This window comes from Aedes aegypti, chromosome 1, assembly GCF_002204515.2.
Source record: "Aedes aegypti strain LVP_AGWG chromosome 1, AaegL5.0 Primary Assembly, whole genome shotgun sequence".
NCBI lineage: Eukaryota > Metazoa > Arthropoda > Insecta > Diptera > Culicidae > Aedes > Aedes aegypti.
The window spans coordinates 194,828,452-194,851,244 of record NC_035107.1 but is presented as its reverse complement, the minus strand read 5'-3'; the positions used below and the strand labels follow the sequence as shown (position 1 = coordinate 194,851,244).

The 22,793-nt window shown below is 37.7% G+C and overlaps 1 protein-coding gene across 6 annotated transcripts; it reads right to left on the bottom strand.

The window, feature by feature from the left end:
- Nucleotides 1-816: 816 nt before the first annotated feature.
- LOC5567791 (fatty acid hydroxylase domain-containing protein 2) lies at nucleotides 817-22,032 on the bottom strand. 6 transcript variants are annotated; one of them, XM_021856501.1, is made up of 4 exons: nucleotides 2,218-2,523; nucleotides 1,701-2,161; nucleotides 1,476-1,627; nucleotides 817-1,071 (listed from the first exon to the last, which is right to left on the bottom strand). In XM_021856501.1, exons 1-3 carry the CDS (start codon nucleotides 2,443-2,445, stop codon nucleotides 1,513-1,515), a joined length of 804 nt encoding a protein of 267 aa, XP_021712193.1. In that variant the 5' UTR covers nucleotides 2,446-2,523; the 3' UTR covers nucleotides 817-1,071; nucleotides 1,476-1,512. The 6 variants fall into 6 exon arrangements, with proteins under 6 accessions (XP_021712193.1, XP_021712208.1, XP_021712201.1 ...); XM_021856516.1 differs by lacking the exons at nucleotides 817-1,071; nucleotides 1,701-2,161; nucleotides 2,218-2,523 and adding exons at nucleotides 20,279-20,739; nucleotides 20,803-21,043; nucleotides 21,785-22,032 and having other exon boundaries at nucleotides 1,413-1,627; XM_021856509.1 differs by lacking the exons at nucleotides 817-1,071; nucleotides 1,701-2,161; nucleotides 2,218-2,523 and adding exons at nucleotides 20,279-20,739; nucleotides 20,803-21,043; nucleotides 21,793-22,031 and having other exon boundaries at nucleotides 1,413-1,627.
- Between the last annotated feature and the right edge of the window lie 761 nt (nucleotides 22,033-22,793).

Below are 22,793 nucleotides of genomic sequence, written 5' to 3'. Positions count from 1 at the left end.
AATATTGTTGTAAATCATCAACAGACGTCAGAATTTTTACTTGTGTTTTCAGGGAACCAAAAGTCAAGTCGATCAAAATGACTCGACTGGAATCACTGTCGATCGAAACATTCGCTCGACTCAGCTCTGTCACTCGAGTTTTTCGACAGTTGTCGCTCTATGTGACTGGATTACTATAGGAGTCAACGGATGACATCTGAAATATGCGTGCTTGCTTTGATCGACAATGAAAACAGACGAGTCACATGAACCTGCTCGATTTACAAAATAGGCCCCAATATTTCCTATTATTTTTAGTACATTTTTTCTTGTCTCTTTAGGTTGATGAGAGGCGGAAACTCCTAGATACTAAGGGCTTTAAATTTAAAAACGGATTTCATGAGGAATTTTTTAATTAGCAATATAATTTATGTTGCTAGTGTCACTGAGAGGCAGACCTTTGCTATTCGATAATTCGACAATTGTAGGAAGGATGTGGAGGAAATGGAAAACTTCATTGTGATAAAAACATGAAATTTAATAAACCATGCAACCCTTCTAGACGTGAAGTTGATCACTCCGCATACCTGACAAAACTATTCTCTACCTATGTCGGAATTAACGAATAATAGAATCAATACGGAAGATCATTTTTTAGGGATAACGGAAGATGACCTCCAGAAAGAAAAAATAAAAATTATTAGATAGTCTTGATTAGATTGAGTGGCTATCAACGTCAGCCTCTAAGGCAGGTAGCGAATGCCTCAGAATTTTGAGTTTGCCAATGGTTTTGTTGTCAATCTGTGCAGTCATCGATCAAACATTACGAAAACATGGTACATTTGAGTACATGTATTATCGACAACTACATATTAAAAATATTCCAAGTGATGTGTTGTGTATGGCCAGATTTGTTTTACTGGTACTTTCACCAAGCAATAAACAAGCTAATGATGTGTATTGCAAATGTTTAAATCAAAATGTTTCTCTAAAACGTAATAATAGTTCTGTAAAAGTCTTGCAAATCCAGGAATCCTAACGATTTCTCGTCATAAGTTCATTAATCCCTTGGGTTTTCATATGGATTCCAACCTAAAACAGTAAAAAGAAATAAGTTATTGAGAATAATTGGCCCTAAATGAATGAAATTATTCTACGGGACAGGCAAAACAAACGCTGTGAAAATTCTCGACAGTTTTATCAACAAACTTAAATCACTGCCTACTAAGATCTAGCTATAAATGTGTACGCAAGAAATGTCAAAATCAAATCACCCTTTCGCGTTTTATAGCTAGCGAGTCACATGAATCTGTTAGATTAACTAACTAGACCCCTTAATTTTACACATTTTACCCAACTTGGGTTTGAAAATTCTCCCAGGCTCAGGGGGACATCGTGTGTTTGGGGTTTCCTCTTAACTCTAATATGACATGTTTTTGTTCTATTCAAAATTTTATTCATAAGTTCAAACACTACACCTGAGGCACCATACAAACCAAACTTCTTCTCGAAAAGCGTGTGAAACACCGACAATTATTTATCTGAGTCCTGGAGTGCTGCACGTTGTTTGGCCTTGTAACGTCTAAACTGAACGTCGGTTCCGTGCAGCCAGTCCAAGATGCCGATGGCTCCATAGCATTGATTGAACCTGGAAATTTGATGAAAATATTAATTTAAAGGGAAAGGCGTTTTCTGTGCAGTATATATGAAACTGCATTTACTTTTGGTGGTGAAAATCGTGTACATCAGGACTTCCTAACAAATAGGGCAGATGATAGCCTGAATGGTCGTGCAATGTCCCAAGAAGTGCTATCGTAGCCCATATCCACATTGTAACCAAGTGTGCTTTGGTAATAAAGATCCCCAGGTAAAGTGGTGCCATATTACTGATGATATGCTCGATAGGATGCGCGTAGACAGCGGCTAACGATACCGGAGCGGTCCATTCGTGATGTTTTTTGTGAATCAATTTGTACAAATGTTTTGAGTGTAACAATCGGTGACTGTAGTAAAACGCAACTTCAGTTAACAACATCGAAACTGGAATTGTGTATAAGATTTCTCCAACTGTTGGCAACTGGCGAAGATCCGATAAGCGACCTGTTTTGACTGAGATCATGTGAAATACAGTCAACGTTGGTGTTCCTACCACAACCAAGTTGATAAATGCTGTCTTTATCAACTGAAATTAAAAGTAACTTCACTGTAATAGTTGCCGAAATTGCCCAATCAAATCACCTTCTTCAACTGGTCCCATGTAAGTGGTTCATTAGTTCCCGGTTGGATCTTGTACTTTCGTAAACGTTTCGGAAGACCGGTGAGGTCCATAAACATGAACGAACCAGACACAATGGTTACCACCAGAACAGTGTAGAATATTGTGCCGAAAATCCATAATGCCGATGGATTCGGGTTGTAGATGTCCAAAAACCGCTCCCACTGCCGTTGACACACCTCACAGATCATGTTGGCAATGTCGCTTACTGGCTCACACTAAAGGGCAGTAAACGGCGTTGGTTCTGCTTTAACTATATCAATGAATTATCTTAGAAGTGAACCATCCATGGGAATAAAGGTGAAGTGGTGTACTCGCTGATAAGAAAATCTGGTCAAAATATAGCCAGCAAATTGAAAACAAACGCTTTAGCAAATTCCGATAGGGATACGCAGCAAATAGCAAAACGATTATAAAGTTAATCGAGGTTCGCCAAAATGCGTAGATTGAATGGGGGTTATGTGTGATGTTGATCAGATTTTGACCGATAACATATACCTAAATAGGAATCTCTTTAGATAGCATATGTACACTGTGAATGGAAGTTAAGTTAGGTGTATGATGGAAATCGAAGCAGCGCGGTGGATGTAAAACAAATCTTAGTCACCTGTAAAAGATTGAATTTGAAAATAATTGTACACTGGTACACTGTACACTATTATGGACCAGATGGACACGATTATTAGTTACTCTGTTCTACATACGATTTTAATGCAAATGAACCATAATCAGTGCCGTAGCGTGCAGTTGGCCAGGTTGGCACCCGCCAAGGGCGCCAGCCTAAAGGGGGCGTCAAAATGCGTGAATCACTCGGTAAAATTCTCGAAGGTATTAAATTAGGGCTTATTATTAGTAACAATCCCAAAAAAAAAAGGACATAATAAAGAAACATACAAAACAGGTTTTGAAAGGCTTTAACAAAATATGCAATAAATATTTCAAAAGATATTGTTTATTCCTATATATATTTTTAAAGTTTGAAGTTCAAATAAATACACATAAATTAAGTTTGTTAATGAGAAGAAACGAAGATTTGTATCATTCAAATTTGTATGCATGCTAAAAGTTATACTGTATGTTTCGATCACTCGTTTTTTTTAGTAAAATTACAAGATATATTTTCATAGAACACTAAACATGAATCTAAGATTATCCTGAGTGGGATCCACGAAATTATGAGCAGATTTTCAACAGAAAATTGGGCAAGATTCTCACAGAATCAATTACAAGATTCTAAGCAGCAGGCTCTTGCTTTATCTTGATCGGTCTTTCACATAATTCTAGGTGTCATTCTGATATAATGTTGCGTAATTTTTTCATAACTCTAATTATTTTGTAAACTGCTCTATACCTAGACGAAAATTCTCACACCAGACATAATTCTAGAATTTGTAATATATTTTTAACTAGTGTTCCCAGCAAACTTCGTCTTGCCATCAAGTAGTCTGTTGAAAAACGCTATGGATCGTCCCATACAAAATGACAGTTCCGTGTACTCTCGTTTTTTCAACGTTCCCTGTGAATATCCTGGGATTTTTATACACACAAACTCGTTGGAATCCTTGACCCGTACGTAAGCCATTTCGTGACATACAAACACCATTTCATTTTTATTTATATATAGATAACCGTAAACATGTTCTACACTAGCTGAAACTCGTTTGGTTTAAAAAAAAATGCGGTGGTAAAGTTGAATGTAACTATTTAGACTTCTTCATTAACGTTATTGTTAATATTTGATCACCTTTCAAGGAATTTGCATGATTGACATTTTCCATGTTCACCTTCTCTTCAACCGTAAAGGTTCTTGAAAAAACTTAAGATTTTTTGTGAATATTTCCATTTTTCGATATCTCACTGTAAAGAATGCTTTCAATTTGAATGGTAATAGCAATTCCTTGAAAGGATCGATATATTTCAAATATTTTTTAATTGATTTACAAACAGCAGTTTTGCAATAAAGCTTTTAAATAATGTCTTGACTAAATCTACGCAAAATTTCAAATAAAAATATTTCTTTTTAAATCCTAGAGAATTTTCCTTCCTGAAAAATGATATTTCTATAAATGTCTAATGAATCAAAACCATCCTATCACATCTCAGAAAATATAACAATTACTATTATGAGGTTGGTCTTTGTTTAAGAATCATAATTTTGTAAAGGATTGCTATGGCTTTCGAGTTGTATTTCTGGCACAAGCTCTAAAATTCTTTCCAGTTATTCAGAACGAAAAGTTTTAAAACTCTGCTTGAAAGCAAATGGTCCAACATGTACAGGAGAATTTCTTTAAAAATTTGCATTTCACCACAATTTACAATTTTTGTTTGAAACATCTAGTAGAAACTGTAAATTTGTTCTCAGCTATAGAAACTCTATATTTCTTCGGAATTTGTCAATGCATCTTTCAGATTTATTCAAAAGTACTCAGATAATATTCATTGAAAATAAAAGAATACTATTTTTTTCTTGCAGGAGATTTAGTCAATAATTTAATATGTTCTGATCTCAAGGAAATAATATAACCTTTTATGACACTTTTGACGATTTTCATAAAAATTCTTGTAGAAATCGCTCAGAATTAATTTTTATTTTTTTGCTGAGCTTTGATTAAGGGGCGCTGAAATGGAGGTTCGCCAAGGGCGCCATGAAGCCACGCTACGGCTCTGCATAATATGTTCTAAATCAAAGCAGTCATGTTTTATTTTATTTGAAACCAAAGCACGAAACGAACTCACCAGTAGATACTAGCCCGAAGGCTAGGGGGGCTTTTAAATTTTAGGGTAATGATTTTTGGGAGAGCGGAGTAGCAACCATTGACACGTACAGTCTATGCTACACTGAAAAGAGCCTTGCGGTCGAAATTACCATGTTGATGGTTTAATTTAAATGCACAACGCCACTTTATTTGTGCAGACTACACACTATACTCATCTCAAACGGATTTTGTAGTGAGATTTACCATGGGAACCGCGAATTAGGGAATCGGTAAAAATTACCATGTTTCGTGGTAATCGTAACAACATTTTTGAGTTATTCTGTGAACCATCATTTGCGTTTAAGTTGACAACATTTGTGTAGTAAAATGAACTGTACGATTGTAGTATTTGTGACATCTTCCAGAGCTTGATAATGTTTCACGCGCAATGCATCTGAATTTGCAAATTTGAAGAAAATCAGATGCTACAAATTCGCAAACCCGAATGCATTGCGAATAATCTTTTATAGAATCAAAAATCAGAATCGATAATTTTTATTAACATGACTAACAATTTTACAGTACTTCACACTTATTAATTGCACATTATCATTTGACTTCAGCAGGCAGCTCGTATAGGAAATGTAGCATCCAGGTCCACCAACAGGGTGTCGACTCAATTTTGAAAATAAAATTCCCTGACCTTCCAGTCATTTTCCAGAAAAGTTCCAGACCACTGAGTTGATTAATTTAAACCAAAATAAGTAAGATTTTGACAAGAAGATACATATTCGTTATGTTATAAGTCGTATGAATAAACTGATCAAAAGCTTTTACATTATTGAGATATATGTACCTGCCAGATGACATTCTTGAACGTTTATTCAAGTTGATATGATAAAACTGAACAACTGAGAATCTATTTACATTTCAAACTTGAAGATCCGTATGAATAAAGATGTTCTCGGCTAGTGAACTACCTTAGACCTAATTTAAAATTTTAGGCATGGAAGAAAATTTTGGACTCCTTCCTGATTATAACTTTTTTTATACAAGAGGCAACACTATTACGATCATCCACCATACTTTTTTTTGTTGAAAGAAAGCAATCCTCAAATTTGGCTAATTCTTTTTCCAGGCTGAACTCTAGCCAATGCCATAGAACTTTCTTGGAGAATTGCTTCAAGGAATTCCACATAGATTGCTCAGAAATTCTTCTTGAAATTCTTAAGATATTTTTCCAGATATTCCTTCAATACTTCTCAATGAACTCTTGAAAGATTTCCTCCAGAAGCACCTCATCTCCAAGTTTCTCTAAAAGTTGTTAGAGAATTTCTTTCAGTCTTAAATATTTCTAAAAATAGCATTTGGATTTCCTAGAACTATTTCAGGAATGCTTATAAACATATTTTTCAGGATAACATAATTTTTTTCCAAATTGTTTTCATTTTTTTTAGAATATCTATGATAATTCTTCACAATAATTCGTTGCAGTTCATATTTTAGGATTTCGATATGAATTACCCCTAGTTTTTCTCCCCGAAAAAAATATCTAAATATTCTTAACAGTATGCATTCAGGGCTTGAACAATGCGCTGATTAGAGCTTTACTTGCCAAAGTTGACATTTTCGCATTCGTACATCGTGTGGCAGGTACGGAAGTGAAGGAAATTTCCATTACGAAATTACCGACCGGGAATCAAACCCAGATACATTCAGCATGACTTTGCTTTGTAGCCGCGGACTCTAACCACTCGAAGGCTCCTATTGGCAATTATTCATAACATATCAGATATTGTATGATGTTACGAGAAGAATTAAGTGATTATAGCAAGTATGTGGTATTAGGAAATATTACACAATTAACTCTTTAGTACACATTTGTTAACCCTGGAAAGGGCCGATTGAATTGTTAGATTCGAGTAACACAGACACAATTTGACGGCGCACAGGCTAAAATTCTCTTCGCCCGATGAGGTTTGCGGTGGCGATGACGATGAGCGCTTCTACAGGCGGCTTTGGCTGATTTTCTTCAGTCATCTCGTACAAATCTTGCATTAGCGCACTGATTCCTGCAGGGCCAATTTTGGAAGCGCGAGCCAATCTAGAAATCTTGTTCGATTTCACAAACCAGACGCTGGATTGGCAACTTCAAAATCTACAGCTCAGCAGGCTTTTGGCAGCGAGGGAAATGGATATGTGCCAATGATGTGTTGGGCTGAGAAATACTTGAAAATCTCAGAAAATGCTAATGGGTAAGAAATGAATGATTTGACATTTGCTTAATACTCAATAATTAACACCGCTAGCGCATGACGGCTCACCATAGTAGCATGTCCGAAAGAACCTGAAACTATTGAGAACCAGAGCTACATGTCCAAAGCCCTGATAAAGGTGGATGGTTGTGATGGCTATGACCGTGGTCATCATGTAAAGAACAAGCGGACGATGCTGTATCGTGTCAGCATCGAGGAGGCAGCCCCTCTAGCACGATGCAGGTAGCGCAACCCTGGTTAGGTGGCCTATCGAAGACTCTTCACCAACCAAGAAAGGCAAAAGTAGAGCAAACGGATTGATCTTACGGCAACAGACCCGGCAACGAATAAAGGACAACGATTGGAAAGTTGGATCTTGGAACGTGAGAACTTTGAATGAACCCACGCGTGTTGGGCTCCTGGCTCGTGAACTGCGGAATGTCGGCGTGAACGTGGCAGCTATCCAGGAAATACGCTGGCCGAGAACCGGAGAACGCGAATTCCGAGCGGTGGACCCCATCGCCAACACTTCATTGAAGTACCACATCAACTACAGCGGTGGCGACAGAGCAGAACGTGGGGTTGGCTTCATAGTGATTGGGAAGCAGATGAAGCGAATTATTCGGTGGAAACCGGTAAGCGACCGAATCTGTGTGTTGAGAATGAAGGGCAAGTTCTTCAACTACAGCCTGATCAGCATATATGCGCCAACGAACGATAAGCCCGATGACATGAAGGATGAGTTCTCTGAGAGTCTGGATAAGGCCTACGGAGAGTGCCCAAAACAAGACGTCAAGATTAGTGATCCTTTATAGAGAGATAAGCGGAAGTGAAATGGAATGGTTTGGCAACAAACCAGCAGTGCTGATTTTGCTCGGCATCGAGAATAATATTGTAACACGGACATGACTTCCTCATTGCTATAAAGTGTATTTTGTTTCGTTTTAGATCTTTGAGCTACATATCAAAACTAATAAACAGCCAAAAAAATCAAAAACTAAAAATCGCATTGACAAAAATTCAAAAAAGTAAAACATTTCATTTTTTTGCTTCATGAAAAATTACTTTTACCGAAATAATTTCAAGCGGATTACATTACTCCTCAAGAAAAGTTCAAAACAAACATAACGCATGTTCGTTTGGCTCACACTTTGACAGTTCTCGCTGCTCGATTGGCTCACACTTTGACATAAATGTCAGCTTCCGCGAATCTCTCTTATAAAGGATTTCTAGTCAAGATAGTCATCGGCGACGCAAATGTGCAGATCGGGAAAGAAGATTTCTTCCGGAAAGCCTTCATTCCGTTACCAATGATAATAGCCTGCGGCTAGTAACCTTCGCTGCTGCTAGAGGGATGGCAATCAGCAGTACATACTTCGCGCGAAAGAATATCCGCAAACACACCTGGCGACACCCGAGTGGAGATGCCTGCTCCCAAGTAGACCACGTGCTGGTTTATGGGCGACATTTCTCAGATGTCATTGATGTCAGGACCTTCCGAGGCCCTAATATCGACTCGGACCATTATCTCGTTGTAGCTAAAATTCGGGCGCGGTTATCCAGCGTTACGAGTTCCGCAACACACATAACGCTACGCTTCAATATACAACGCTTGTCGACTGATGGGGTAGCTGCGCAGTACCGTCAGCAACTAGACGAGAAGTTGGGAAGAGTCAACGTTGCTGGAGACGTCGACAGCCTGTGGGACCCTATCCACGAAGCTGTGACAACAACGGCGCGGGAAATGATCGGCACTGGTCAACGACGAAGACGGAACGACTGGTTCGATGAAGAGTGCCAGAGGGTGACAGACATAAAGAATGTCGCCAGAAGCCGTATGCTTATGGCCGGTACCCGACAGAACAGAGAGCGGTACAGGGCAGCGAGAGCCGAAGAAAAGCGAATCCACCGCAGAAAGAAAAGGCAGCACGAAGAAAGTGTGGTAGCTGACGCACAAGAAAGCATGAACCGGAATGATATGCGGAGACTTTATGCAACGGTCAATGGTGCGTGGCACAATACCGTACCAGTGCCCGCCATGTGCAATGACCGAGAAGGGACTTTGCTGACCGATAAAACGGCAGTGGCTGCCAGGTGGAAGGAGCACTTTCAGCAATTGTTGAAAGGTGAGAATGGAAATGTAGCGAGGAACAGGATGAACATACATGATGACGATCAAGCTGTGGACCCACCGACCATAGGAGAGGTTAAAAAGGCTATCAGTGAGCTGAAGAACTGTAAGGCTGCTGGGAAGGACGAGATCCGGTCGAGCTTCTCAAGCACTGAAGCGAGCAGCTTTACCAGTCGATCCACCGAGTACTTCTGAAGGTATGGGAGGACGAAGAATTGCCCACCGGCTGGTTGGATGGCCTCATCCGCCCTATCTACAAGAAAGGGCACATACTGGAGTGTGCCAATTACAGAGGAATTACCCTGCTGAATTCGGCGTACAAAATTCTGTCGCGCATCCTGTTTAACAGACTTAGACCGCTCGAGGAGTCCTTCGTCGGCGAATGCCAAGCTGGTTTCCGTGAGGGCCGTTCGACAACGGACCAGATGTTTAGCTTGCTTTGTTTAGTTGATCCTAGACAAATTCCGGGAGTATAACTTGCAGACTCACCATCTGTTTATTGATTTCAAGGCGGCGTACGACTCAGTGAAAAGAAATGAGCTTTGGAAGATAATGTTTGAAAATGGTTTTCCGGCGAAACTAATTAGACTGATACGTGCTACGCTGGATGGTTCGAAATCAAGTGTTCGGATCGCAGACGAGGTGTCAACCTCGTTCGTGACGTTGGACGGATTGAAGCAGGGAGACGCACTTTCAAATTTACTGTTCAACATTGCACTTGAGGGTGCTATTAGGAGATCTGGCGTGCAAAGAAATGGCACTATTATCACAAGGTCGCACATGCTCCTTGGCTTTGCGGACGATGTAAACCTGATTGGAATCGATCGCAGGTCAGTGGAAGAGGCCTTCGTGCCTCTGAAGAGGGAGACAGCGAGGATAGGCCTGACCATCAATTCTACTAAGACGAAGTACATGGTTGCAGGTAGAGATAGAGTCAGGCATGGTGGTGTAAGTGCTGAGGTAGTGTTTGATGGGGATGTGTTTGAAGTTGTTGAAGGATTTGTTTACCTTGGAACACTTGTGACATGTGACAACGACGTTTCCCGCGAAGTGAAAAGACGTGTTGCGGCTGCGAATAGGGCCTTTTACGGAATACGTAACCAGCTTAGGTCCCGCAGCTTGCAAACCGAAACAAAATTCGCCCTGTATAAAACATTGATTCTTCCGGTGGCTCTCTACGGGCACGAAGCGTGGACGTTGAAAGAGTCAGACCGGAAAGCTCTCGGTGTTTTCGAGCGTAAAGTGCTGCGGACAATACTCGGTGGGAAACTCGAAAATGATGTGTGGCGCAGACGCATGAATCACGAGTTGTATCAAGTGTACAAAGATGCGAATATTATCAATCGTGTAAAATACGGCAGACTTCAGTGGGCTGGTCACTTAGTGCGAATGTCGGAAGAAAGAATTGCGAAAATAATATTCAGCAGGGAACCAGGTAGAGGTCGGTGGCTTCGGGGAAGACCACGAATATGCTGGCTGTACGCAGTGGAAGAGGACCTGGCGACCCTAAACGTTCGGGGCAACTGGAGAAGTTTCGCCCAAGACCGACGAAGATGGAGCTCTACAATACGCCCGGCAATGGCGTGATGCTACGCTGTAGCCATCAAGGTATCAAGGTAGGTAATACTCAATAATTAGCTATTGATAATCAAGTAGGTGTAAAATTTACAAATCAAATTGTTATTGGATTACGTTTTTCTAATGGATCCAAATAATAATTTAAATATTTTAAATTGGAATGCTCGTTCTCTGAATGGTAAAGAGGACGAGCTGTTTAATTTTCTTACGGTTAATAACGTGCATATAGCAGTTATTACCGAAACGTATTTAAAACCTGGATCTAAACTCAAAAGAGATCCTAACTTTTTTGTTTATCGTAATGATCGACTTGATGGGGCATGTGGGGGAGTTGCAATCATCATTCATAGGCGTATAAAACATCAACTGTTTTCATCATTTGAAACTAAAGTTTTTGAAACTTTAGGTGTTTCTGTTGAAACACAGTTTGGTAAATATACTTTCATAGCTGCCTATTTGCCTTTTCAATGCTCTGGGCAGCAAGTTAATTTGCTCCAAACTGACTTGCGTAAATTGACTCGCAATAAGTCAAAATTTTTTGTCATTGGTGACTTTAACGCCAAATATCGGTCATGGAATAATTCTCAAAGTAATTCCAACGGCAGAATTTTATTTGATGAGTGCTCTTCAGGATATTTCTCAATTCAATACCCTGATAGCCCCACATGTTTTTCCTCTTCTAGAAATCCATCTACGATTGATTTGGTCTTAACCGACTCTAGTCATCTTTGTAGCCAACTGATTACTCATGCTGATTTTGATTCTGATCATGTCCCTGTTACATTTCAAATATCCCATGAAGCGATTCTCAATCCTATCAGCTCCACTTTCAATTATTTACGAGCCGACTGGAATATATATAAAACGTATGTTGACTCCAATCTTGATGTTAACATTTCTTTAGAAAATAAACTTGATATTGACAATGCTCTTGAAACTTTAACAAATTCCATTATTGAAGCCCGGAGCATTGCAATTCCAAAATGTGAAGTAAAATTTGAATCCGTGATTATAGACGATGATCTTAAACTCTTGATCCGTCTTAAAAACGTGAGGAGAAGGCAATTTCAACGCACTCGCGATCCTGCTATGAAAATTATATGGCAGGATTTGCAGAAAGAAATCAAGAAACGTTTTGCTCAATTAAGAAACAAAAATTTTGAAAATAAAATTTCTCAATTGGACCCTGGCTCTAAGCCCTTTTGGAAATTACCTAAAATCTTGAAAAAACCTCAGAAGCCAATACCGGCATTGAAAGAGGAAAACAAATTATTACTAACTAATTGCGAAAAAGCTCAAAAACTTGCTATGCAGTTTGAAAGTGCGCACAATTTTAATTTAGGACTTACTAGTCCAATTGCAAATGAAGTTACTCAGGAGTTCGAAAATATTCTCAATCAAGAGAACGTTTTCGAAAATGCCTGGGAGACTGATTTGGAAGAAGTGAGAACTATTATTAAAAAATTCAAAAACATGAAAGCTCCTGGCGATGATGGAATTTTCTACATCCTCATCAAGAAACTTCCAGAAAGTAGCTTATCATTTTTAGTTGATATATTTAACAAATGTTTTCAATTAGCATATTTTCCTGACAAATGGAAAAATGTTAAGGTTGTTCCAATTTTAAAACCAGACAAAAATCCTGCAGAAGCTTCTAGCTATCGTCCAATCAGTTTGCTTTCCTCCATCAGTAAACTTTTTGAAAAGGTTATTTTGAACAGAATGATGGCCCACATCAACGAAAATTCAATTTTTGCCAATGAACAGTTCAGATTCCGCCATGGACATTCGACCACTCATCAACTTTTACGTGTAACAAATTTGATCCGTTCCAACAAATCTGAAGGCTATTCTACTGGTCTTGCTCTTCTAGACATAGAAAAAGCATTCGACAGTGTTTGGCATGAAGGTTTGATTGTAAAATTAAAAAACTTTAATTTTCCAACATACATTGTTAGAATAATTCAAAGTTATCTGTCAAATCGTACACTTCAGGTTAATTATCAGAACTCCAGATCTGAAAGACTTCCTGTAAGAGCTGGTGTTCCTCAAGGCAGCATTTTGGGACCAATATTATACAATATTTTCACATCTGACTTACCTGAGTTACCTCAGGGATGTCAAAAATCTTTGTTTGCGGATGACACAGGCCTCTCCGCCAAAGGACGAAGCCTGCGTGTCATCTGTAGTCGATTGCAAAAAAGTTTGGATATTTTTTCTTCATACTTGCAAAAATGGAAGATTTCTCCTAATGCTTCCAAAACTCAACTAATAATATTCCCACATAAACCAAAAGCTCTTTATTTGAAACCTTCAAGTAGACATGTTGTCACGATGAGAGGGGTTCCAATAAATTGGTCAGATGAAGTTAAGTATCTAGGGCTCATGCTAGATAAGAATTTAACTTTCAAAAATCACATTGAGGGCATTCAAGCCAAATGTAATAAATATGTAAAATGTCTCTATCCCCTTATTAATAGAAAATCAAAACTTTGTCTTAAGAACAAGCTGTTGATATTCAAACAAATTTTCAGGCCAGCCATGTTGTATGCTGTACCAAATGGACTAGCTGTTGTAATACCAGGAAGAAAGCTCTGCAGAGAATTCAAAATAAAATTTTGAAAATGATTCTGAGGCTTCCTCCCTGGTATAGTACCAATGAGTTACATAGAATATCCAATGTTGAAACATTGCACAGTGGTCCAGGAATCAGTTTTACGCGGAAAGATGCATTTTGAGCTTTAGAATGAAACATTAGACAAAAACGGTCTTCTACAAAGTTGTTTGTATTAGTTGAGCCCATTGTTTGGTTTTATTGAAAATTAGGGTGGACCACATTTTCATAGAAATTGTGTAACTAACTTTCTTATTTGTAGAAATTATATTATACATGCTTCAGCAAAATTGTAGACCATTCAATTTCAAGCAACTTTGCCAAAAAAAGTTTTTTTGTATCTCTTAAATTGACCGATTTAGAGCTTTTTTCCAGCAGTGACATAGGGTGGTCCGAACAAAACTGGTTTTCTGGCTCTAGAGTTTTCAATTCAAATTTCTCATCAAAGTAGTCTATGAAACACTTTTAGAGCTTTGAAAAATGCGTAATTTGGTGAGTGAAGAAACTCGCTATCTCCTTCCGTTTAGGAGTTATTGTTGTTTCGGTCTCAAAAACATGGCTACTTTGATTGTGAATATCTCTGGTTGGGGCAAACATAAAAAATATCTTTTGACGGCATTTAAAAGACAAAATAAAATTGTATGTTATATCAAAAAATTACAGATGTGTTATTTTTGTAACTCTAATAAAATGCCTTGAAAAACAAAGGATTTCAAGCAGAAAAACTTCAATAACTTTTGAACTAAAATAGATATCATCAATATTTTTGCATGAAAATTTGCGTTTTGTTAAGTTCTTAAAGTCGTTCATAGATTGCTTTGACGAGAAATCTGAAATAAGAAAGATAGGGCTCTAAAACTATTTTGAAGATTTTTATAGTATGTATTTCTTTATTATTTTGCATTTTGAGCATGAAAATGAAATTTTAGACAAAAATGATCTTCTACAAAATTGTTTCTAAAAATGTAAGCTTTCATACTGTGTCATTTGAAACTAGGGTGGTCCACAATATCACATATATCATATAATCAACTTTTTTATTTGCAAAAATACTAGTATACGCTCTAAGGCAAAGCGGTAGAACTTGAAATTTTGATCAACTTTGCCAAAAAAAGTTTTTATGTAGCTCAAAATTTGACCAATCTAGAGCATTTTTTCCTTATCATCGCAGGGTGGTCCAACAAAAATAAGTTTTTCAACTCTAGTTTTTTCAATATTATTTTCTCGTCAAAGTCGTCTATGAACGACTTTTAGAACTTAACAAAACGCAAATTTTCATGCAAAAAGATTGTTGATATCTATTTTAGTTCAAAAGTTATTAAAGTTTTTGTTGTAAAAATTATTTGACTTTCGAGACGTTTTATTAGAGTTACAAAAATAACACATCTGTAATTTTTTGATATAATATACAATTTTATTTTGTCTTTTGAATGCCGTCAAAAGATATTTTTTATGTTTGCCCCAATCAGAGAAATTCACAATCAAAATAGGCATGTTTTTGAGAGAAAAACAACAATAACTCCTAAACGGAAGGAGATAGCGAGTTTCTTCACTCACCAAATTACGCATTTTTCAAAGTTCTAAAAGTGTTTCATAGACTACTTTGATGAGAAACTTGAATTGAAAACTCTAGAGCCAGAAAACCAGTTTTGTTCGGACCACCCTAGGTCACCGTAGGAAAAAAGCTCTAAATCGGTCAATTTAAGAGATACAAAAAAACTTTTTTTGGCAAAGTTGCTTGAAATTGAATGGTCTACAACTTTGCTGAAGCATGTATAATATAATTTCTACAAATAAGAAAGTTAGTTACACAATTTCTAGGAAAATGTGGTCCACCCTAATTTTCAATAAAACCAAACAAAGGGCTCAACTAATACAAACAACTTTGTAGAAGACCGTTTTTGTCTAATGTTTCATTCTAAAGCTCAAAATGCATCTTTCCGCGTAAAACTGATTCCTGGACCATAGTGCATTGGAACAAATGTCAAATACAATCATTAATAATTTCAGGCAAAAATCGTTACAATCTTCTATTGCCACGATTAATGCGCTATATGTTTAGGTTAAGTTAGGTTAAGTATATTAAAAACGTTTTTTTTTCTCTTATAAGCAGGTGAAATCAACTCACCTGTAAAAAAACTGAACTGCTACGGCAAATGAAATGAAATATGTTGTTAACAAAATGTTAATTAAACCTTAAATTTGTTTTACCAAATTAGGATGATAGTGTTGTCAAATAACACAGAACACCTAGATATAAGAAATGAATGTAATGTTTGGAATGATACTAATAAAGAAATTAAAAAAAAAACTATTGATAATCATTAGTTTTATTTATTAAGAAGGTGAATTTCTGATCCATTATTATAATTGCCAAAATCATTACAATTGTGCAATTTGAAGAAGATTATAAAACTGAATTTAGTACAATATCATTAAATTCCACTAGAGTTTGTATCCTTTGACAGATACGCGTATTTCAACGTCAATTGTAAGGCCGTCTTCAGTGTCGTGTACTAGACTCGACTGTGCAATTTTGTTACATGTGATAATTTTCGTCATCGAATTTGTCCCATAAAATATGGGAAATCAAAGTCGCTGTTTGAAATGCCGCTATAATTTACAATCGTTGTGAAATGTTGAGCACTCATCCTAACGGCACTGCAGAAGCAACGGGAGCATCCTCAAATTGCCGTATTGTCAATTATTCGTAATAAATCAGTTATTGAATGAAGCTATGAGATGAATCAAGAGATGTGGTAAACACATTAGGGAATATTACACAAATAACTCTTTGAAACACATTTGTTGGCCCTGGAAAGGGCCGATTGAATGGTTGAATTCGCGAAATACGGACACATTTTGACGGCGCACTGGTTGAAATCCTCCTCGCCCGATGAGTTTTACGGTGGCGATGACGATGGGCGCTTCAACAAGCGGCTTTGGTCGATTTTCTTCAGCCATCTCGTACAAACTTGCCGCCGCTTGGTGATCAACAGCTTGCCTCTGGTAGCGAGGAGCTGAGCACGTTTGGAGGAGCTCTTACAAGCTCGAAAGCGAAAACAGAATGAAACCGAATGCAACGAAGGAGGGATGCTTTATACCCTTAGAATAGCAGATGATGCTCCTCCTTTCAAATTCTTCGTTTTCTTATCTAAGAAATAGGCTATATGAAACTGATGTCTTGGTAAGGGATGTACAAGATGAGCATTATGGTCATTATGGTGTTATTGCATCCCGACGGCACTGCAGCAGCGTCCTCGGAAACATCCTCAAATTGCCGTATTGTCAATTTTTCGTAATAAATCAATTATTGTATGATGCTATGAGATGAATTAAGAGATTATAGCAAGTATGTGGTAAACACATTAGGGAATATTACACAAATAACTCCTTAAAACACATTTGTTGGCTCTGGAAAGGGCCGATTGAATTGTTGAATTTGCGTAACATGGACACATTTTGACGGCGCACAGGTTGCAATCCTCCTCGCCCAATGAGATTTGCGGTGCGGATGACGATGTGCGCTTCAACAAGCAGCTTTGGTCGATTTTCTTCAGCCGCCTCGTACAAACTTACCTTTGCGCCCCGATTCCTGCAGCGCCAATTCTGGAAGCGCGAGTCCATTAGGAAATCTTGAGCGATTTCACAATCCGGACGCTGGTGTTTTGCCGCCGCTTGATGATCAACAGCTTGCCTCTGGCAGCGAGGAGCTGACGGCGCACTGGTAGAAATCCTCCTCACCCGATGAGGTTTGCGGTGGCGATGACGATGGGCGCTTCAACAAGCGGCTTCAGTCGCGGCGGCGTGTTGTTGTTCCATTCGCGTCCCATCGAAAACTGAGCTGAGAATGCGAAAGGCACTCGAGACTTGCTCGCCGACCATGTTCACAGTCTTACGGCAAGAAGAAGAATGAGCGAAGAAGCAGGAATCGGTCTGCTTTTATAGTGCGAAGCGGAACGCAAAAGAAGCGTGGAAAACTGCTTGCACGTGATTGGTTGCGTAACAAAGGGGTCGACATTTTCCCAATTTTCAATAGTTTATTGACAATAATCAATAGTTTTCTCCATTCGAGGAAATTGTTGTATACATTTCCGACCGATTGGTGGGAAAATATTGAAAATCTATCGATAAATGACTGAGTTATTAGCGTTCAAAATCTTACATAATTTCGTGACGGTCGCAAAATTTTATATTTTCAATTGACACCCAGTATATTGCCGTAAGACGTAGTTAACGTCAAAAAAGTATTTGGCCTGTTTAGTGAGGATCCTTTCGAGTACCGTAATCTGGGGTAACATTGATCATTTTTCTGAAGGTTTCTATAATATTTTGTTTGAAAATGCAAATGTTGCAAATTTTATATTTTTAAAACAAGTACTGCCACCCATAGCTCGAGACTATATACTGTATTTTGTTTATTGAAAGAATTAAGCATGTTAAAAAAATGTTTAAGGCGATTTTCTAATTTAGCTGATATGGGGTAACATTGATCAACGTTCGGTAATACTGAAAATGTCGTTACTTAAATCATGGCCCCTGAAGCCGAATATGAAAGCCAAACGCTTACAATCCATTTACTTTTTGAGTTATTTTAAAATTAAAAACACCTTGAACCACGGAATACGCCTTGAGGTAGGCAATTTCCTAAGGGAATTTTACATTCTTAACATTAATTCGGTAAGGTTGCCTAATTGAGCATACTTATAAAAGTTTTGACAACGGAATCGTTTTCGGCGATGTCATTTTTAGTAAGAACCACATTTTCCTTAGTTATATCGTTTGCAGAACTTATGTGAGACATGAATCTTCGATAGTGTCATCCTTAACATTTAAAATCAACATTTCGAAAAGTTGACAAATTTACACATAAGGTAAACGCAATTCACAAAAATATTAACTTTCATTAGCTCATGAATATAAGAAAGAGAAGCACCATTCATGATTTGGAAATGTTTCGTCAATAATGACTGATTCAGTTTGTCTTTAGTTCGTCGGAGCTCTAGAGCTACCATGGGAAAGGGAGAAATAATTTAGAAGTCTTGATTATCACATTTAAATGTTATACAGGTCGAACGCGATTAACCGGGGGCTTGATTATCCTTGTCTCTATTATTCGACAAAAAAATTGATACAAAACTTCTACGAATTAGTTGTATTACTTTAGATGGGAATATCTATCTATCTTTCTTCTATCGGGCTATCAAATTCTCTTAAAGTTATGATCCTGAAGTGCTCCGACGGGTTTGTTTGGATAACAATCTCAGGATATTCACTGGAAAAGTTGTAAAAACAAGACTCAACGGAACTATAATTTTGTATGGGACGTTTCATGGCATTTTTCAATAGCCTACTTGATAACAAGACGAAGTTTGCCGGGACCACTAGTACATTACAAAATATGTAGCAGATGACTTTTGTAACAACCATTAATACGATTCAATCAATTTGAAATATTGAAAAAATAGGTTTTTTTCGCAGGTGAGAATTGTATGATTACTTGCGAAAACATCGGTAAACTAAGTTTTTATTTTCACATATTGTCACAAATCTAAATAAAATTTTACTTTTACGCCTATCTAAATGACCCTTGGAAATGAATGGTGCATATTTTTGCAAGAGAACGCAGTACTAAAAAAAACTTTCAAGAAGAAGCATACTGATGCACTTGAAAGTTCCGTTCAATTCACGATGATGAAAAGAGCTTTTACAAACGAAATAGAAGACTCCGTCATTGGCAAATAACATTCATTTGAATAAAACTTAAGCTTTCGTATTGTTAGAATTTTCATATTGGATATTGGAATAGCTTCAGCATGCGTTAAAAAAATGTCTAGAAGTGTATAAATTGCTATTATATTAAAAATAATATAAAATTAGTCATTATTTTGTTTTAGCCATATAAAAGTAGAGTATTTCTTGAACCTGGAATTATTTTATGAATCCTTGTAAAACCTTGAAGTATCAGGGAATTTCAAAAAAAAGAATCCGGCTTCCTATACTGTGAAAAATGTCAGCTTGACCGGTGAAACTATAGTTCAGGTGAATCTATGATAAAAAGCCGAAAGACAAAAGATCGAAAGGACAGAAGATCGAAAGACAAAAGGTCGAAATGACAAAAGGTCGAAGAACAAAAAAGAAGGGACAAAAGGTCGAAAATCTTTTTTAAAGAAGGAAAAAAATCCTACCATGCAAATCCTTTTCGACCTTTTGTCCCTTCGACCTTTTGTCCATAAACCGTTTTGGTAATGGGTAAATAAATTAAGTAGTTTAAAGGTAATTTAACGATGAAGTACATTGCCCAAGACCGCGAACAAATCCGACACTTTTGGAAAAAGTTATCCAATGAAAACCGATTGGCAAAGTGACGATGATTACCATGTATAGAAATAACAATACAAATAAAACGGTGCGAATTTTTTTTAAGTGTCCAATGCCTAATAAAATTTTTACAAGCATCGGATTGCTTTGCGGTCTTCGGTAATGTTCTTTATAGTACAACTACCTATCGAGTTCTGTTATTAAATGCAAATGCTTTATAGACATTAATAGGTGACCTCTGAGGATTTTTCTTTGTAAAAGTAAGTTTTACTATTATAAATTATAGTTTCACCGACCATGCTGAAATTTTGCACAAAATGGAGCACACAAAGTTGACTAGAGCGAGAATTTATATTTTTCATATAACCGTGTAGACCATTTCTCAATAGCTAATTCTGCACGCATTTCTATCGGTTAAATTTTACTCACTTTTGATGATGGAAATCGTGGAAGTCTGGAGTGCCCCACAGGTACGGCAAATGGTAACCGGAGTGATCGTGCAGTGTTCCCATCAACACTATCGTTGCCCAAATCCAAGCTGTGATGATGTGAGTCCTTACCAGCATGACCGGAGCATAGAACGGAGCCATATTGCTCACAATGTGCTCGACAGGATGTGCGTAGACGGCGGCAAGAGATACTGGTGCAGTCCACTCGTGGTGCTTTTTGTGAACGGTTTTGTACAGAATTTTAGAGTGTAGCATTCGATGACTGTAGTAGAAGACCGTTTCAGACGACACCATGGCAATGGGGATCGTGTACAGTATTTCTAGCAACGACGGTAAGGTCCTTAAATCCACAGAACGTCCCAAAGCTACTGTTATTCCGTGGAACACTGAAAGAGCTGGAATTCCCACCAGAATCAAATTGACGAAGGCGGTTTTAAGCAACTGTGAACGATTTATAATTTGGACATAGAATGTAATTTGGCAATATATACACCTAACACTTACCTTTTTCAATTGTGTCCAAGTGAGGGGTTCATTAGTTCCTGGTTGTAGCTTATATTTCCGTAACCGCTTTGGAACACCGGTTATGTCCATAAACATGAACGATCCAGAAATGATGACCGCCACAATAGTAATGTAAGCAATTGTTCCGAAAATCCAAACCACGTGTGGATTGGGATTATAGACATCCAGAAAATATTCCCAATGCTTCTGGCACACTGCACAACTCATTTCGATGATTATCCTGCAATAATATATTGCTTATTGGCAAAGTCCAGTTTTGGAGGCTTCCCTTATAGTTGAACAAAGGTTACTTAGCAAAAAAAATCCATGATTCATATACAAGGAGTGATTTGGCATAAAACAGCCGATACACACTAGGGTACGCTCATTTAGATTCAAAGCACAAGCAACTTGATGGTGAATTTACAAGTTATAAAATATGACCTCAAAAAAGAAATACATAACTTTGTTATTTTTCAACTGTTAAGTCAGATATATACTAATAAGTTGGGTAAGAATTGATTAAAAAGGAAGTTGGGGTCATTTTTACTCGATCTGACCCAGTGGCTCACCGGAATAACTCCAGCCTACATTGAAATGCCATGAAAATGGCAAATTTGTCAAAGAAAGCTCTTGTGCTACGTTCAGACTAGGGCTGATATTACGTAATATAGTCTGAAAGTAGCATTAATTAATAACTGCGGAAGTGCTGTAAGAGCATTAAATTGATGAGCTCGCGGGACAGCTGATGTAACGACAAGAAGAAGAATGATGCTAATACATTCAAAATTTGTTGAAAAATAACAAAATAATGTAATCTTATTCATATTTAATAACTTGAAATGTCAACTTCAAGTTGTTTGCGTCACCTCTAAGTCGTTACATTTTTTACTCAAACTTTGAGGTTTCTCTTTTTATGTGATTTGACTTCAGATAAGTACATGAACCCTTGATTTTTAAAATTTTCGAAAATGAGCCTCACCCTAATACCACCTTAAAATCACTCCTGCTGTTGCCGAAAGTTGAAGCTATGCAGTTTCAGCGACTTTTTTATGATCCAATAATTATCTCGATCGATGAAACCTCACGAACTTGATTCCCGTTCAGCGTTAGTTGATCGATGGTACAAAGCTTACTGAATGATCCACCGCGTGTTTGGGCGATCGTTGAGTGATTGTGCGTAGTTTTTGGATAATTACGCCATGGCTATCGTATACAAACAACACGGTTTGGATGCTGTCGTGGGGTATTGTTTGTCGATTTCATCGTTTGATGACAACTGTAAGCTCAAGTACGCTTACGAAGACCATGTGCTGGCATTGGGAGAGGTTCTTTGGGCACAACAAAGTTCAACCGATCAAATACACGGTGAGGTACTTTTGAGAAAGCGATATTCTATTTGGTTTGGCTGCTGTATGCATATATGCTACACGGCAAAATATGGTTCGACGTAATTACTAGCCATTTTTTGTGTATAATTTGCACAAATATGTATTCATTCTTAGCTAGTTTTTCAATACAGTCGACTCTTCACAACTCGATGTTCTACATCACGATGTTCTACATCTCGATATCTCTCCCTATGTCGATGATTTTTCGGCCCCTTCATTCTGCATACATTTTCACTCTCTACACACTTAAATTATTTCACCGACCTCAGTAAAATTTTTCGCCGAGAACCCAACAGCTGAGAATTCGGTAATTTTCAATGCCGAATCTCGGTACTTATTTTACCGAGATTTCGGCAATCCAAATTTTTTGCCGAGATCTCGGCGAACGTTACCGAGATTCGGTAAACGTTTAACGAGATCTCGGTAAAAGTTTTACCGAGAATCGTCAAATTATTACCGAGATATCAGCTGTTGGGTTCTCGGCGAAACCGTAAGTGTGTATATCTCGATATCCTCCTTATCTCGATATCTCCCTATCTCGATGTGATTTTCGTTCCCAATTTTCTCTCCGTATGTCGATATGCCTATAATCAAAGGTTA

Excerpts from the sequence above, each read along its gene's own strand:
- LOC5567791 (XM_021856516.1), bottom strand. The coding sequence starts at position 21,030 with ATGAGTTGTGCAGTGTGCCAGAAGCATTGGGAATATTTTCTGGATGTC. Across the intron at positions 20,740-20,802 it reads CTTGGACACAATTGAAAAAG|TTGCTTAAAACCGCCTTCGT; the intron begins GTAAGTGTTAGG and ends AATCGTTCACAG. Across the intron at positions 1,628-20,278 it reads CACGATTTCCATCATCAAAA|GTTCAATCAATGCTATGGAG; the intron begins GTGAGTAAAATT and ends TCAAATTTCCAG.